General features: G+C 37.4%; 1 protein-coding gene across 2 annotated transcripts in view; it reads right to left on the bottom strand.

Moving 5' to 3' along the window:
• The window catches only part of LOC144958349 (WD repeat, SAM and U-box domain-containing protein 1-like), a 32,892-nt gene extending 18,675 nt beyond the window's left edge, over nucleotides 1-14,217 (bottom strand). The window contains exons 1-9 of one of the 2 annotated variants that reach the window (XM_078890292.1): nucleotides 13,687-14,217; nucleotides 12,547-12,738; nucleotides 10,700-10,929; nucleotides 9,548-9,762; nucleotides 7,985-8,089; nucleotides 5,159-5,252; nucleotides 1,837-1,870; nucleotides 1,204-1,244; nucleotides 155-261 (exon numbers count right to left, since the gene is read on the bottom strand). In XM_078890292.1, the coding sequence (XP_078746418.1) occupies nucleotides 155-261; nucleotides 1,204-1,244; nucleotides 1,837-1,870; nucleotides 5,159-5,252; nucleotides 7,985-8,089; nucleotides 9,548-9,762; nucleotides 10,700-10,929; nucleotides 12,547-12,738; nucleotides 13,687-13,755 (1,087 nt within the window). In that variant the 5' untranslated portion in view covers nucleotides 13,756-14,217. The remainder of the gene's footprint in view (nucleotides 1-154; nucleotides 262-1,203; nucleotides 1,245-1,836; nucleotides 1,871-5,158; nucleotides 5,253-7,984; nucleotides 8,090-9,547; nucleotides 9,763-10,699; nucleotides 10,930-12,546; nucleotides 12,739-13,686) is intronic. The other variant, XM_078890291.1, reaches the window with a different exon arrangement.
• Between the last annotated feature and the right edge of the window lie 29 nt (nucleotides 14,218-14,246).

Raw genomic sequence — 14,246 nt, 5'->3', positions numbered from 1 at the left:
TCAGCTACCCATTCACTGATGGGTGGACAGGGGGATCAGAAAAAATCTCGATGCACCGGAATTGATCTTGGTCCCTTTGCTTGTGAAGCGAGTGCTCTACCAATTGAGCTACCGGGGTCCCCCATAAATTCTATTGATAAACAATGAAAATTACCCATGATAGCAGACGTATCGGATAACTGCCAAATTTTTAATGTGTTGTCACCGGATGCTGTTGCCAGATTTTTTCCATCACATGAGAAGGCACATGAAGATACATATCTGAAAAGAAAAAATTGAAAATATACTGAGAGATTAAACGAGGGATTTCAAAACAAATTTTTTAAAAATCTTAAAAATCACTCAAAAATACAAGAAAAACATAAAAAACAACAAAACAACAAAAAATACAAAAAAAAAACAAAACACAACAACATTCTTTGGAGAAACTGTATGAAAAGATTAATCAGTTAATACTTTTCTCAGGAAAACCATGTATTAAAAAAAATAATAATAATAACACGAGGCATGGCTGGGGTGTATTGGAGCTTAAGTTACAAAATAGAGACTGTAGCCCTGGGTTTAATTTTGTTAAACAAATAAACAAAAAAACTGTTGCAATTTTATCTTTTAAATGAAAAATGGAAGGGAAAACACTCACTAAAGATTTGATTGACACTGCACAATATATCACATTGTTATTTTCTCTGCTAAATGGATTTTCGAGTTTGAGTCATTGTAAAAGACAAATTTTAGCCTTTAAAAAAACAACAAAAAACAACGAACCCCCCCCCCCCCAAAAAAAAAAAAAACAAAAAAAAACAACAAAAAACAACAAAAAAAAACCCAACAAAAACGAGATATAACCACATAAACAATCAAATAAATAAACGAACAAAAAAAAAAAGAAAATAATAATAACGACAATATAATAATAATAATAATAATAATAATAATAATAATAATAATAATAATAATAATAAATAAATAAATAAAATTAAACACGAACAGATAGGGAAAAGCTATTTTACACTAAACGGTATTTGGAAAACAAACCCACACAAATGTCCTCGTAAAAAAAAAAAAAAAGAGAAAATATTGTTTCCCTTTGCATGGGAGACGAATGCCCTACAAACTGAGCTATTGAGAGACATCCAATCGTAATTAAAACTGTCCATATTATAACATTGTGTGATGATAGAGAAGAGTCCATCCAAGACCTACCTTGTGTGGCTGTCAAGAATAAGAAGAGTTTGCTCTGTGTTCTGATGGAGGAAAAAAAAAAGGAAAAAGGATGGAAGAAATTTAGACATTCTGTTATGGCTTGAGTGATAATATTGCAAATTATGAAAATGATGATGATGATGATGAAAAACAAATGAATGGATGGAAGAGATTTGAACATTCATTTCCGGCTTGAGTGATAAGATAGTGAATTATGACAATGATGATATGGTGTTGATGTTAATGATGATGATGATCAATTTAATTATTATTCAAATGTTTTGAATCTTCCCATTATCCAATCCCTCAGTTTTCTATATATTTATCTTTTAAAAAAATGTTATTTGGTTTCTTTTCTCATGAAATGCAGTTTACAAATGTGCAATTGAAAAATATTGTCAAAATATTAAGCATCCACCTGGGCTTAGGTCTCTCTCTCTCTCTCTCCCCCTCCCTCCCTCCTTCTCTCTCTGTCCCCTCCCTCCCTCCTTCTCTCTCTGTCCCCTCCATCCCTCCTTCTCTCTCTCCCCCCCCCCCCCCCCTCTCTCTCTCTCTCTCTCTCTCTCTCTCTCTCTCTCTCTCTCTCTTCTTTCCAGGTTTTCTCAGCCAGCCACACAATTGAGATCAACCTACCATATTCCACAGTCGAACTGACTTGTCGAGAGAGCTGAAACAAAAAAAAAAAAGGGAAAAGATTATGAAACATGTTTGCGGCTATGTGGTCTAGTGGTATGACATTTGCCTTCAGATTGGAAGGTCCAGGTTTCGCATCCCACTCTGAGCAGTAAATAGTTGAGTACCTACTTGGAAAAGGATCTTTACTTACATTTTCTCACTGTACTCAGGTGTAAAATGAGTACCTGGGCGTTAACAGAATTGTCTCTGTCGGAAAAATATGTAAAATCGGCAAACAGACATGGTGTCTCGTACTATATGTTAAGTGTTGCTATTGAGAATGTGAGTAAAGAGTCTTTTAAGGACTCAACTATGCGCAAAGCGAGGCTCGAATCCAGAACCTTCCGATCCAAAAGCGAGTGTCATATCATAAGATCACATAGCCGCACAAAAACGAAAACAAAACAAAACTAGAGTTTAAAAGCTTCCATTATGTCTACAAAAGTCATACAAAGATCATTTATGATTTTCTTAGAGCAATAACACACATGGAGCCAGAGTTCACTCTGATTTCTATTTCAGAAAAGTGAGTGGAGCAGGCACTTATGTTGGTAACAACAAGATATGAAGTGAATAGAAAAGTGCCAGAAGACAATAGAGAATAAAAATTTTTCGCGGCGGTGGGGTTTGAACCTGCGACCTTATTGGTACGACAACTCCGCCTGGCAGGTGAGAGCGTGGCTCTACCGTGTGAGCTATCCACGAACACAAAAATATTCGTTTCAAACTCAAAGTCATTACTAGATCCCTCTCTCACCCACTTCTTGAGACCGCCGATTCGTTCGTTCGTACACCACCATCGCGAATAATTTTGACCAGCAGTTAAGCTTAATAGCCAATATTCTCAACACAAACATATAACATAGAAACGATTGAGACATTGAGTATGCTCCGGTGTATGGGGTGAATTTTTAATTCAGAAAAGTGAGTGGAGCAGGCACTTATGTTGGTAACAACAAGATATGAAGTGAATAGAAAAGTGCCAGAAGACAATAGAGAATAAAAATTTTTCGCGGCGGTGGGGTTTGAACCTGCGACCTTATTGGTACGACAACTCCGCCTGGCAGGTGAGAGCGTGGCTCTACCGTGTGAGCTATCCACGAACACAAAAATATTCGTTTCAAACTCAAAGTCATTACTAGATCCCTCTCTCACCCACTTCTTGAGACCGCCGATTCGTTCGTACACCACCATCGCGAATAATTTTGACCAGCAGTTAAGCTAATAGCCAATATTCTCAACACAAAATATAACATAGAAACGATTGAGACATTGAGTACCTTATGGAAAATCAGAAATGATGGAGCAGATTATGTTGAGTAACAACAAGAGTATGAAGTGATAGAAATGTTGCAGAAGACAATAGAGGAATAGAAATTTGCAGGAATGATTGAGTTTGAAACAATATTTTTGTCTAGTAATGTGATGAGCTTGAACGAAATGGCGTGGTGTACACGTAAGCCACGCTCTCACCTGCCAGGCGGTTGTCGTACCAATAAGGTCGCAGTTCAAACCCCACCGCCGCGAAAAATTTTTATTCTCTATTGTCTTCTGGCACTTTTCTATTCACTTCATATCTTGTTGTTACCAACATAAGTGCCTGCTCCACTCACTTTTCTGAATTAAAAATTCACCCCATACACCGGAGCATACTCAATGTCTCAATCGTTTCTATGTTATATGTTTGTGTTGAGAATATTGGCTATTAAGCTTAACTGCTGGTCAAAATTATTCGCGATGGTGGTGTACGAACGAATCGGCGGTCTCAAGAAGTGGGTGAGAGAGGGATCTAGTAATGACTTTGAGTTTGAAACGAATATTTTTGTGTTCGTGGATAGCTCACACGGTAGAGCCACGCTCTCACCTGCCAGGCGGAGTTGTCGTACCAATAAGGTCGCAGGTTCAAACCCCACCGCCGCGAAAAAATTTTTATTCTCTATTGTCTTCTGGCACTTTTCTATTCACTTCATATCTTGTTGTTACCAACATAAGTGCCTGCTCCACTCACTTTTCTGAATTAAAAATTCACCCCATACACCGGAGCATACTCAATGTCTCAATCGTTTCTATGTTATATGTTTGTGTTGAGAATATTGGCTATTAAGCTTAACTGCTGGTCAAAATTATTCGCGATGGTGGTGTACGAACGAATCGGCGGTCTCAAGAAGTGGGTGAGAGAGGGATCTAGTAATGACTTTGAGTTTGAAACGAATATTTTTGTGTTCGTGGATAGCTCACACGGTAGAGCCACGCTCTCACCTGCCAGGCGGAGTTGTCGTACCAATAAGGTCGCAGGTTCAAACCCCACCGCCGCGAAAAATTTTTATTCTCTATTGTCTTCTGGCACTTTTCTATTCACTTCATATCTTGTTGTTACCAACATAAGTGCCTGCTCCACTCACTTTTCTGAATTAAAAATTCACCCCATACACCGGAGCATACTCAATGTCTCAATCGTTTCTATGTTATATGTTTGTGTTGAGAATATTGGCTATTAAGCTTAACTGCTGGTCAAAATTATTCGCGATGGTGGTGTACGAACGAATCGGCGGTCTCAAGAAGTGGGTGAGAGAGGGATCTAGTAATGACTTTGAGTTTGAAACGAATATTTTTGTGTTCGTGGATAGCTCACACGGTAGAGCCACGCTCTCACCTGCCAGGCGGAGTTGTCGTACCAATAAGGTCGCAGGTTCAAACCCCACCGCCGCGAAAAATTTTTATTCTCTATTGTCTTCTGGCACTTTTCTATTCACTTCATATCTTGTTGTTACTCTGATTTCTATAGCACTAAAAGGCCTGTAGCAATTGCTTGCCACGGTTTGGATAGGATAATAGTTATTTAACATAATGGAAGACTGAGGCAAACAACTACAACTTTAATTTTGTTGTGCATCTCTTTTCCATCAAGTAAAACTTCTTTTCAACAAGAATTAAAAAAAAATTTTTTCTCCAAATCTACCCATGGTGCATTTCCTTATCTTGGGGGTCACGATAGCTCAGTTGATAGAGCACTCACTTCACACGCAAAGGAACCGTAATTGATCCTAAGAGCAGTCGAAATTTTTATCTGACCCCCTTGTCCACCCAGCAGTGAATGGGTAGCTGAGTCTGTTAGATTTGGTGGAAAGTACTTTGCAATAGACTAGCATCCTATCCATAGGATAGCAACCAATTAGTTATTATCCATTTCATGCTGTAGAAACTGAGATAAACTCCGGCTCCATGGGCGGAATGGCTCTGAAGGACTACCTATGACTTTTCTCTTTTACTACTTCCTTACCTTGATGCCAGTAAAATGCCATCATAAGTGAAGCACAACCAGAGGACAGAGTCTGTGTGACCAGGCAACATGGTCTTACGTTTGACAGAGGATTCTGGGTAAAGAATAAAAGAAGAGTTTATAATATAAGGGATTGGTGAGAGGTTCAAAGGGGGGGGGGGGGGGGGGGGGGGGGGGGAAGGGGGAAAGGGGTGTGTGGCAAAAGTAAGTTATTAAATCCGAGAAAAAAAAAATCTTTTACAAATTAATGCAAAAATATTGTGTCTCTATATTAAAAAAATCTTTGTAATAAAAACAAAGTAAAACAAAACCTAAAATTGAAAACCCCTAAGATAACCTAAAGCAAAGTGGCGGGGGGGGGGGGGGGGGGGGGGGGGGGGGTCATGCAGTTTGCCAGATTGATATGGGATCGATATCCCAGCAACTTTATTGGTTGATGAAATGAACGGAACTCAAATCCAATTGGATTCAATAGTCTGATGTCATGTCTGCCCAACAACGAGCAGCTTGATTCTAAACAAAAAAAAATCTGTATTTTTTATTCTTCGTGCTGGCTAGAACTATTTCACATGTCATGTGATCAGAATGTATAAAAGTCAAAAATATGATCAGATTTATAATGTTTTTCTCCTCTGGATACACTTTTATCTTTATGCTCATCGGAGACGTATTTCATAAGGGCATCTGCCATTGTTCCGATAGTTTAGAGCCAGTTACTAAGTTACTATGCGTCAATACAAGGGAAGTGACGTCACGCCTGTTGAAGCCTATTGTAAACTGGCCCCTCTATTCACCCAGAAGTAAATGCATGAGAATGCCAGCACCTGAGCCTCAAAATACGTGAAAGCTTGGATAGAATATGCAAAGCTTATGTCAAACCAATAACGAATGAAGGTGACGTCACTCGGCTCTTTGTTTTTCATTTTTAGGCTGCCAGGTGGGTGATTAGTTCTCACTAACAGACCATAAATATTTAAGGTTACTTATAGGATTATGTGCTGGTACAATCGATCTGGCAGGCAGGACAAGTGAGAGTTTTTCTTAAACACACACACCATCAATGAGGGGTTTAGAAAATTTTTTTAGAGCTTATATAGAGCGCAATATTCATTTAATGTATTCAAGGCACTTTACAAATGGTCCCAAGCCAACAGTAATGGCTGTAATGCACTATTACATTTTTTTTCGACAAACACAATGTTCTTACTGACAAGTTTCCTTTTACATCTGAGTGCAGTGAGAGAATCTGAGTAAAGAGCAAAGGATTAAACTATGTGTCCTCCAGAGTTGGACTCGAACCAAGAACCTATTGAAGCCTTGTGAAGTGTTATATATGTTTAGCCCAATCAAGAATAGGCTTTTTAAAAAATAAATATGAATTTGGATAATCAGGAGGTCTGAGGTTCCATCCCCATTATTTGGGATGACATTTTCTTGGATTTGTCTTTCTTCTTTGTCTGGCACTGTTTCATTCACACATTTTTACATTTTATCTTTTTAAGATGAATTTTCCAGACACTTATTGCCGATTTATGCCCCCCCCCCCCCCCGATAGCTTAGTTGGTAGAGCACTCAATTCACAAGCAAATAGACCAAGATCATATCAATCCTGGGTGCAGTCGAGATTCTTTCCGACCCCCATGTCAACCCAGCAGTAAATGGGTAGCTGGGTCTGTTCGATCTGGCAGAAAGAACTTTGTGATAGACTAGTGTCCTATCCAAAGAGTAGCAAGCAATTGCTATAGTCTGATTCATGCTTTAGAAACTGGGATAAACTCCGACTCCATGGGCCTAATGACTCTGATTTGTTGAGTAAATTCTTTCCACTGGTGACGGTCTGCTGTGATGGATTTCAGGTGTTCTAAATCCTTTTCGCATCTCTATTCTTGTATGTCATCTAGGCACTTGAGGTCTTTATTCATCGTAGTGTATATGCTTGTTGTGGGTCTGCCTTTGTGTTTGTTATGTCAGTTTAGTGTAAAACATAACGCCATTGCCTTATTAGCTGGAATATTTTTGTCTCTACATAAGACATGTCCAAATAGTCTCCATATTGTTTTTAAAAATTTGAATCGATAGAGGAGTTTCTTCGTATTTTATGTACAGAGATTTGTTACTTATTTTGGTTGGGAAGTGGATATTTAGAATTCTCCTGAGCTGTTTCCTATCGAAGGCATCTAGTTTATCTTCTTCGCTTTTTGTTAGTGCTCATGTTCCACAGTTGTAAATCAGACTCTTGTATAGCTTTATTTTCAAAAGTCGCTTAGTCTTGCTAAAAAAAGAAAATGAATAACTCTCTGATTCAATCAGTTACACACCTTAGAACCACCAGGGAAATTTGGAATTTCAAGTCATTCAGGATATTGGTCTATTACTTTCCTCTTCAAGTCACTAAATAAATAACAAAGAATGTCAGTTTTCTCTGAACGATGAAAAAGAGACTTAGCATTGTTAGAAGTCACCTCCTCCTATGGTTTTAGTCACAGAGAATGCCTGCATTCCAAATGGCAGGAAAGACTGGGTTTCCTCAAATTGCCTCTTAACAGGACACGGCAGAACTAAATCAAATATGTGTAGATGGAAACTTGGAAACAATGATGCCTGCTGGAAATGTCAGGCAGCTCCAGAGACCAGCAATCACAAGCATCGTCCTCCACTGCCCAGGAACTAAACTTGAAGGTGGCTAAGAAAAAGTTCTTAGGGTGGAGAAAGACTTTTGAAGCTGGGTTGGTGAAACGAAATTGGAGGTGTAGCCATACGCTACTGCTACTACTACTAGTCACAGAGATGTCAGACTAATGATAAACAAGAGAAGAAAAGACTTACTCTGAGATCCGACTTCACAGTTCAGAATCCAAAGTTTGACCAGGTTGTCTTTCCCACCGGTTGCCACCAAAAATTGTCTCTTTGGATTATGATTGGTTGATTGGTCTGAAATTGAGACAACAGGATATTCTAAAATGATTAAAATGTTTTTTCATATAATTTACAGTGAATGGCAAAATCAGTCGGATGGTGAAAAGGTTTGAACTAAGATATTGTCAAGTTTAGTTAGAAGGTCAATTTTTTTATCAAAAATGAGTTAATCAACCCATTTTGTACATCTTCGGGAAATATCAAAGCGTAATTTCAATTCTAAATACTTTTTACAGCTTGTCAAGTTGAAAAAGTATGAAAGTTGAGAAAAGTTGCTGGATACCTTTCCCATACATCTGACCATAACTTCATGAAAAATCACCCGATTTACCTCAAATTAAGATTAATATGCCGTGTTGAGCATAGTCTTTCAGAAAATGAAAAAAAAATAATGCAAATCCAAAATTTCCACCTTCCGACTGATTATGTCATGCACTGACACATATAGCATATAAAGACGGAATGAAATTGACGTCATTCAGCTCTTTGTTATTGTTTTTAGATACCCATTTTAATGATTAGCTCTCACTAATTATATCAAGGTTACATAATATAATTTTGTGCTCTGGTACGCTATACCCGGCTGGTGGATGTAATGAGTATTTGAACCAAGCGCACAGCATCAATATAATACAAAAACACTCCAATCAAGCATCGTTTTCTCTTTTGAATGCTTATTTTGGTGTGATAATGAACATTAATAGCAAAGCATAAAATGACAAAATATCTCAAGAAATGTCAAAAAAACCCCAAAGAAAATATGTAAAATGTACCAACCAAAATATTTACAGCTTTTTACAGATTATGTACACATAGTGGGCGAAGAGGGGGTGGGGGGGAGGAAATTTACTCCGATCCTTGCTAGGTTCGGACAGATAGTGAGCTTTTCACTGAACCCAATGCTTTAAGTTAAGATTTATGCTAAACTTAGAATAGTTATAACACAAGAATCAGATTAAATGAAAATATTATCATTGAGGAGTGGTGGTGTTTAAAAAATCTTCTTTTGATTAACTCCAAAAAACAAACAAACTCGTATTTCTAAATCTGATTATTTTGAATTTAGAACCAATTTTCTTTGTCAAGTTCATTCCAACATAATACAGAATTGATGTGATGGGTTGCATATTGTGTATGTCTTTTGGAGAAGACAGGAAAATTGTAGGTTCGTATGACAAACTTGACTCCAATTTACCTAAATGTAAAAATCTGAAAAGGTGTGTGCGGCCAAGTGGTCTTGTGGTATGACACTTGTTTTCGGATCGGAAGGTCCTGGGTTCGAGCCTCGCTCGATGCCTAGTTGAGTTCTTGAAAAAGACTCTTTACTCACATTCTCTCACCATACTCAGGTGTACAATGAGTACCTGGCCATTAACACCGTTGTCGAAAGCGAGTGTCATACCACAAGACTACATAGCCGCACAACGATCATTTTAAATCATACATAACACTATACTCATACATACTACATACTTTTATCCACACCATGTGTTGGGGAAAATTGAATGCATGACACCCCAAGGTCGTGACACTCATTGACACGGGTCAAAGGTCGACCATGTCCATATTTGGCATCCCATATACACAATTCCCCACCGTAATCTCCACCAGAACTTCCTGTCAATGCATAGTTTCCATCAGGGGAGAACGCAGCGGCTGTTACAGTCTCCTCGTGGCCTTGAAGAGTTCTATAAGATAACACAAAATGATAGAGGCATCGGTAAAGGCAATAGAAAGGCTTGAGAAAAGTCATACAGTAAATAGGTACATCAAAGAAGTACCCTATTGTTGTGTTAGGATAGAGTGTAGAGAAGGGTGTGTAGTACCCTTCGTCCTCACTGGTACCATTGAAGTGACTGAATCAGTACCAGATTAATATTTAAAATCAAAACAAAACAAAACAAACCCCATTTCAAGTTGTCTCAAATGTGATAGTAGGTCCATAGAGTTCAGTTGAGAGAGAGAGCACTCAATTCACAACCAAAGGGTCTGGGATCGATCCTGAGTGCAGTATAGATATTCGGACAACCCCCTCCCCTCCCCCCCCCCCCTTCACTCCTGCCTACCCAGCAGTGATTGGATAGCTGGGTCTGTAAGATCTGATGAAAAGTACTTTGTGATAGACTAGCGTTCTATCCTATCCGTTTGACGCTATAGAAACTGGGATAAACTCCATGGTTCTTATGGACTATTCAAACGTGTTGATATATAACGTGGAACGCGGTAAAAAAAAAAAAAGGCTAACTTTTTTTTCTTTCTCTCTCTTCTTTTACACTAAAAAGTAATATACAAAAATAAATATAACAGCTTAAAAAAAAAGAACAAAATACCAAACACGAAACGTTTCAGGCTCAAAACCCTTCTTCAGCCAACGATCAAAAACAATAAGGACATAAATACTTTAATAAATTCCAGATAGACGACAGAGATAACTGGTAGGGCTTCTCTTGTTGAAAAATCTTGGAAAGTCAAAAAGCGAGTTGCCATTTTGACTTTTTTGTTTTAGTTATCTCTCTTAGTTTCGAGAACCACGGTGCCGCTGGGAAGTGGTCTCGAGTTTTGCGAAACCTAAACTGGTCGAGACCGCCTGACACTACCTTTCACCCACCAATCCATCCATCTTACCTGATGAGTTTTTTCTCAGGAATGTTCCACAGACAGGCGAGATCATCATCTCCTCCCGTAATCATCATTGTCCCATCACAGGAGAACTGGCAGACACGAATGGCATTCTTGCTGGGGTGCATCAAGATGGTGACTTCCTGTCCCAATTTCACATCCCAAAAACGGAGGGTCCCGTCCGTGGAACATGTCACCAGAATGGAGCCCAAGGGTGAAAAGGAGCAACAATGGATCTGTCAAAAGAGTTTTCAAATGAATAAGCCACCAGCAAGCATTTAAAAACAATAGTGACTCTGGTAGCTAGAATACCTCAAGTAATCCTGAAAGTAGTCCTTAAGAGCTATTTATCCGGGTTTCTATAGTGTGAAACGGACAATAGCAATTGCTTGCTACCTTTGTATAGGACACTAGTCTATTGCAAGGTACTTTCCACCAGATCTAAGATCCCTGACGGAAAAGAAGTGCAACTACTCTCAGATTGGAAGTGAAACCCCACAAATCTGAAAGCAATATCTAACATTATCATCATCTCATCAAGATTGTATAAGATATGTAATATTATCAATTAACTTATTTTCATTTGTAACTGTGATCACCATTCATCTATAGGAAGTCTCATTTCATTAAAATCCAACTTTGTATTCATATCATCTTAAACAAATTGTCATTTGTTCTTTTTTAAAGTAACTAGTAAATTCTGGGGGCTTTATTTATCACATCTTTATTTTATAAATGTCGTCGAGTTAGCATTAGCAGTGCTCTTGGGTGCTCATCAGACCATGACATCCTTTTATTCCAGTCTTGCCTTGGAATGGGCTCTAAATACAAAATTTCCCCTGTGCAATGATTAAAGGGAATTTTATTTATTTATAATCCGAAATATAGACAGGCCACGTACTTTGGCAATCACCACCAATCAGGCATCTATGATAATTTCATTTTTTTGCATCACTGCAATCTGGCATTATGTCAGGGCGATCCAGATAATGAAAAGTGACTTTATAGTAAAAATCATCAAAACTATGACATTTTACATTTTGACTTGTTAAAAATTTATATTATTCTTTCTTTTTAATAAAATCTAAAACAAATACTGGCACATCTCATATATCTAGCTATAATCTATTTATTCAATTTTCCCGGAACATCATAGTTTATTTCACATATCATCGTAATAACAAATTTCACATACTATCACATCAGAAACTAAGTATCAATACCGTGCATAATAATTAAGGATTTGACACACTATTGTATGTGTTAAAATCATGATTTATCCCAAATCCACTGGTTACTTCTTGTTGTTTGAAAAAAAACAAAACATACAAAATATATAAAATTATATATATCTTACATGTAATTAATATGATCAAATGTCAATTACAATAATATATGAAATCAACGATGATATATAACAACTTGACAAGCAATGGGCAACATAATTCATTTCCCTTATTATATCAATCTGTGTGACTAACAATGTGAAATTGAATGTAAGCTTTAATTTAATATACGAAAACAGATAAAATGGACGTTTTTAGGTTTCCCCTTTATCAACAAAACAGGACGAATGAAACACTTATAGACAAATGAGATAATGTGGTAGTAGCGTTGTTAAGATGAATAAACCAATTCATCTTAACAACACAACTACCACATTATCTTATTCATCTGTAGTGTTTCATTCATCCTGTTTTGTTGATAAAGGGGAAACCTAAAAATGTCCATTTTATCTGTTTTCGTATATTAAATTAAAGCTTACATTCAATTTCACATTGTTAATTATTTCTTTGAGCTTCGAGCAGCAACATTAACATTACAAAATTTGGGACTGGACACCAAATCCTTACTGGGAATGTGTGTCCGAGCAAAGGCGATACTGGTAACTCAGAGAAGTCCTTAACGTTCCAGAGCCTGACACTTTTGTCGGCTGAGCAGGAGGCCAACGTTGTACGTGAGAATGCAACACATGTCACGTCAGATGTGTGCTGGGTAATTGTGTGTGTGTTGCTGGCAACAACACTTGCTTTAACGGACACTCTCTGGAATTGTAGAAGAAATAGGCATGGTTATAATCTTAATTTGGATTCATAACAAAATACATTGACTTCAAGGACACTGACTGATTTAGACCTTGAACTGCTACAAGAGAAGAAAGCGTGACAAAGTGACAATATTTTGCAAAGGCCTAAACTAAGATACACTCTAGCTTACTCACTCAATCCTAGAGATTTTTGCTACTTTTCAAAATTGGAAAAAATGTATTAAAAATGAGCATGTAGACCTACATAGATAGTTTTATTCAACTGTCATTAACATGTTAAAAACTAAAAACATAGATAGATTAAACAAATGTTTGTCCACTGGAGGGTTGTTCCCCTTGAGTTTTGGATAAGATTAACCTCGGATAAGAAGATAAACTTCTTTTCTGGTCCTGGGGAGTTTATCTGCAGTGTATGCAAGATTCAATGTAGCCTATTCAATTCATACAGCTGAAAACCTTATTAGCTGGATTAAAAAACAAAGATCATCTCTTTTCTCTTTTCGAAACCTTATATATGCTTTACGCTGTGATTATCCCCAGACACCTGTCTGGGATAATAAAAATTCGTTATCCCCAGACACCCGTCTGGGGATAACGAATTTTCATTATCCTCAGACAGGCGTCTGGGAATAATGACACCCTTTGCTTTAACCCTCTTCTTACCAGCCATTTTCAGGATTTTTCCCAAAACTTCACACCCAATTAACACAAAAATATTTTTTTTTATCACTCAGACATAAAAGCAGTAAAGTTCTTGCGAATCATAATTTCTTTTGCAAAACATGCTGTTCACAGACTGTTCATTTTCTTAAAATTTTATGGTGTACAAAATAAATTTGAATAATAAGAATAAGGTTGGTTGTATCCTAACGAATGTGATGATTTTCCTATAGTTGGTAAGGAGAGGATTAAACATGCAAAATAAATGACTACGTTTTTCACTTACATGATCAGTCATAGTGTGGGAAGTCAATAGATTCTCCCCATGTAAAACCTTGGGTCTTGAAACAAACATATGAATCTTTCTCAATCAACGACCAGCAACATTAGCCAGATAATTTTTCCCAGCTTTTTTTTTTTTTTCAATATAATGTAGTTGATGGTTCCACTACCTTACAGAACAACGTACACAGTCGGGCAACAAGTAATTTATATATTTTATCGATTTAGTACAGTACAGACGTCAGAGTCAATAAACAACAGTGCAGTTCAGTAGTTTAGTGGCTATGACTGTTGTGACTGTGACAGAGGGAAGGCACCAAAGATGGGTGAAAACACAGATTGAAGGAGAGTTAATTACTCCAGTATCTCGCATGTCGTCTCCATCTTCAGTATACCTATGGCTAGAATATCAATCCACAGAAAACAACACACAAGTCACATAAATCTCATCGATCATTGTCCATGAAAATAAAAACTGAATGTGACAATGACGACAAGGATGACAACATACAACAAAAATAATATTTGGTCATGTGACTTGTTGATTGTTCTATATTTAGAAAC

Source organism: Berghia stephanieae, chromosome 12, assembly GCF_034508935.2.
Source record: "Berghia stephanieae isolate SIO BIC M18660-M18661 chromosome 12, UCSD_Bste_1.3, whole genome shotgun sequence".
Classification (NCBI taxonomy): domain Eukaryota; kingdom Metazoa; phylum Mollusca; class Gastropoda; order Nudibranchia; family Aeolidiidae; genus Berghia; species Berghia stephanieae.
The sequence above is the reverse complement of the archived record's forward strand: the minus strand, read 5'-3'. Positions and strand labels throughout refer to the sequence as shown.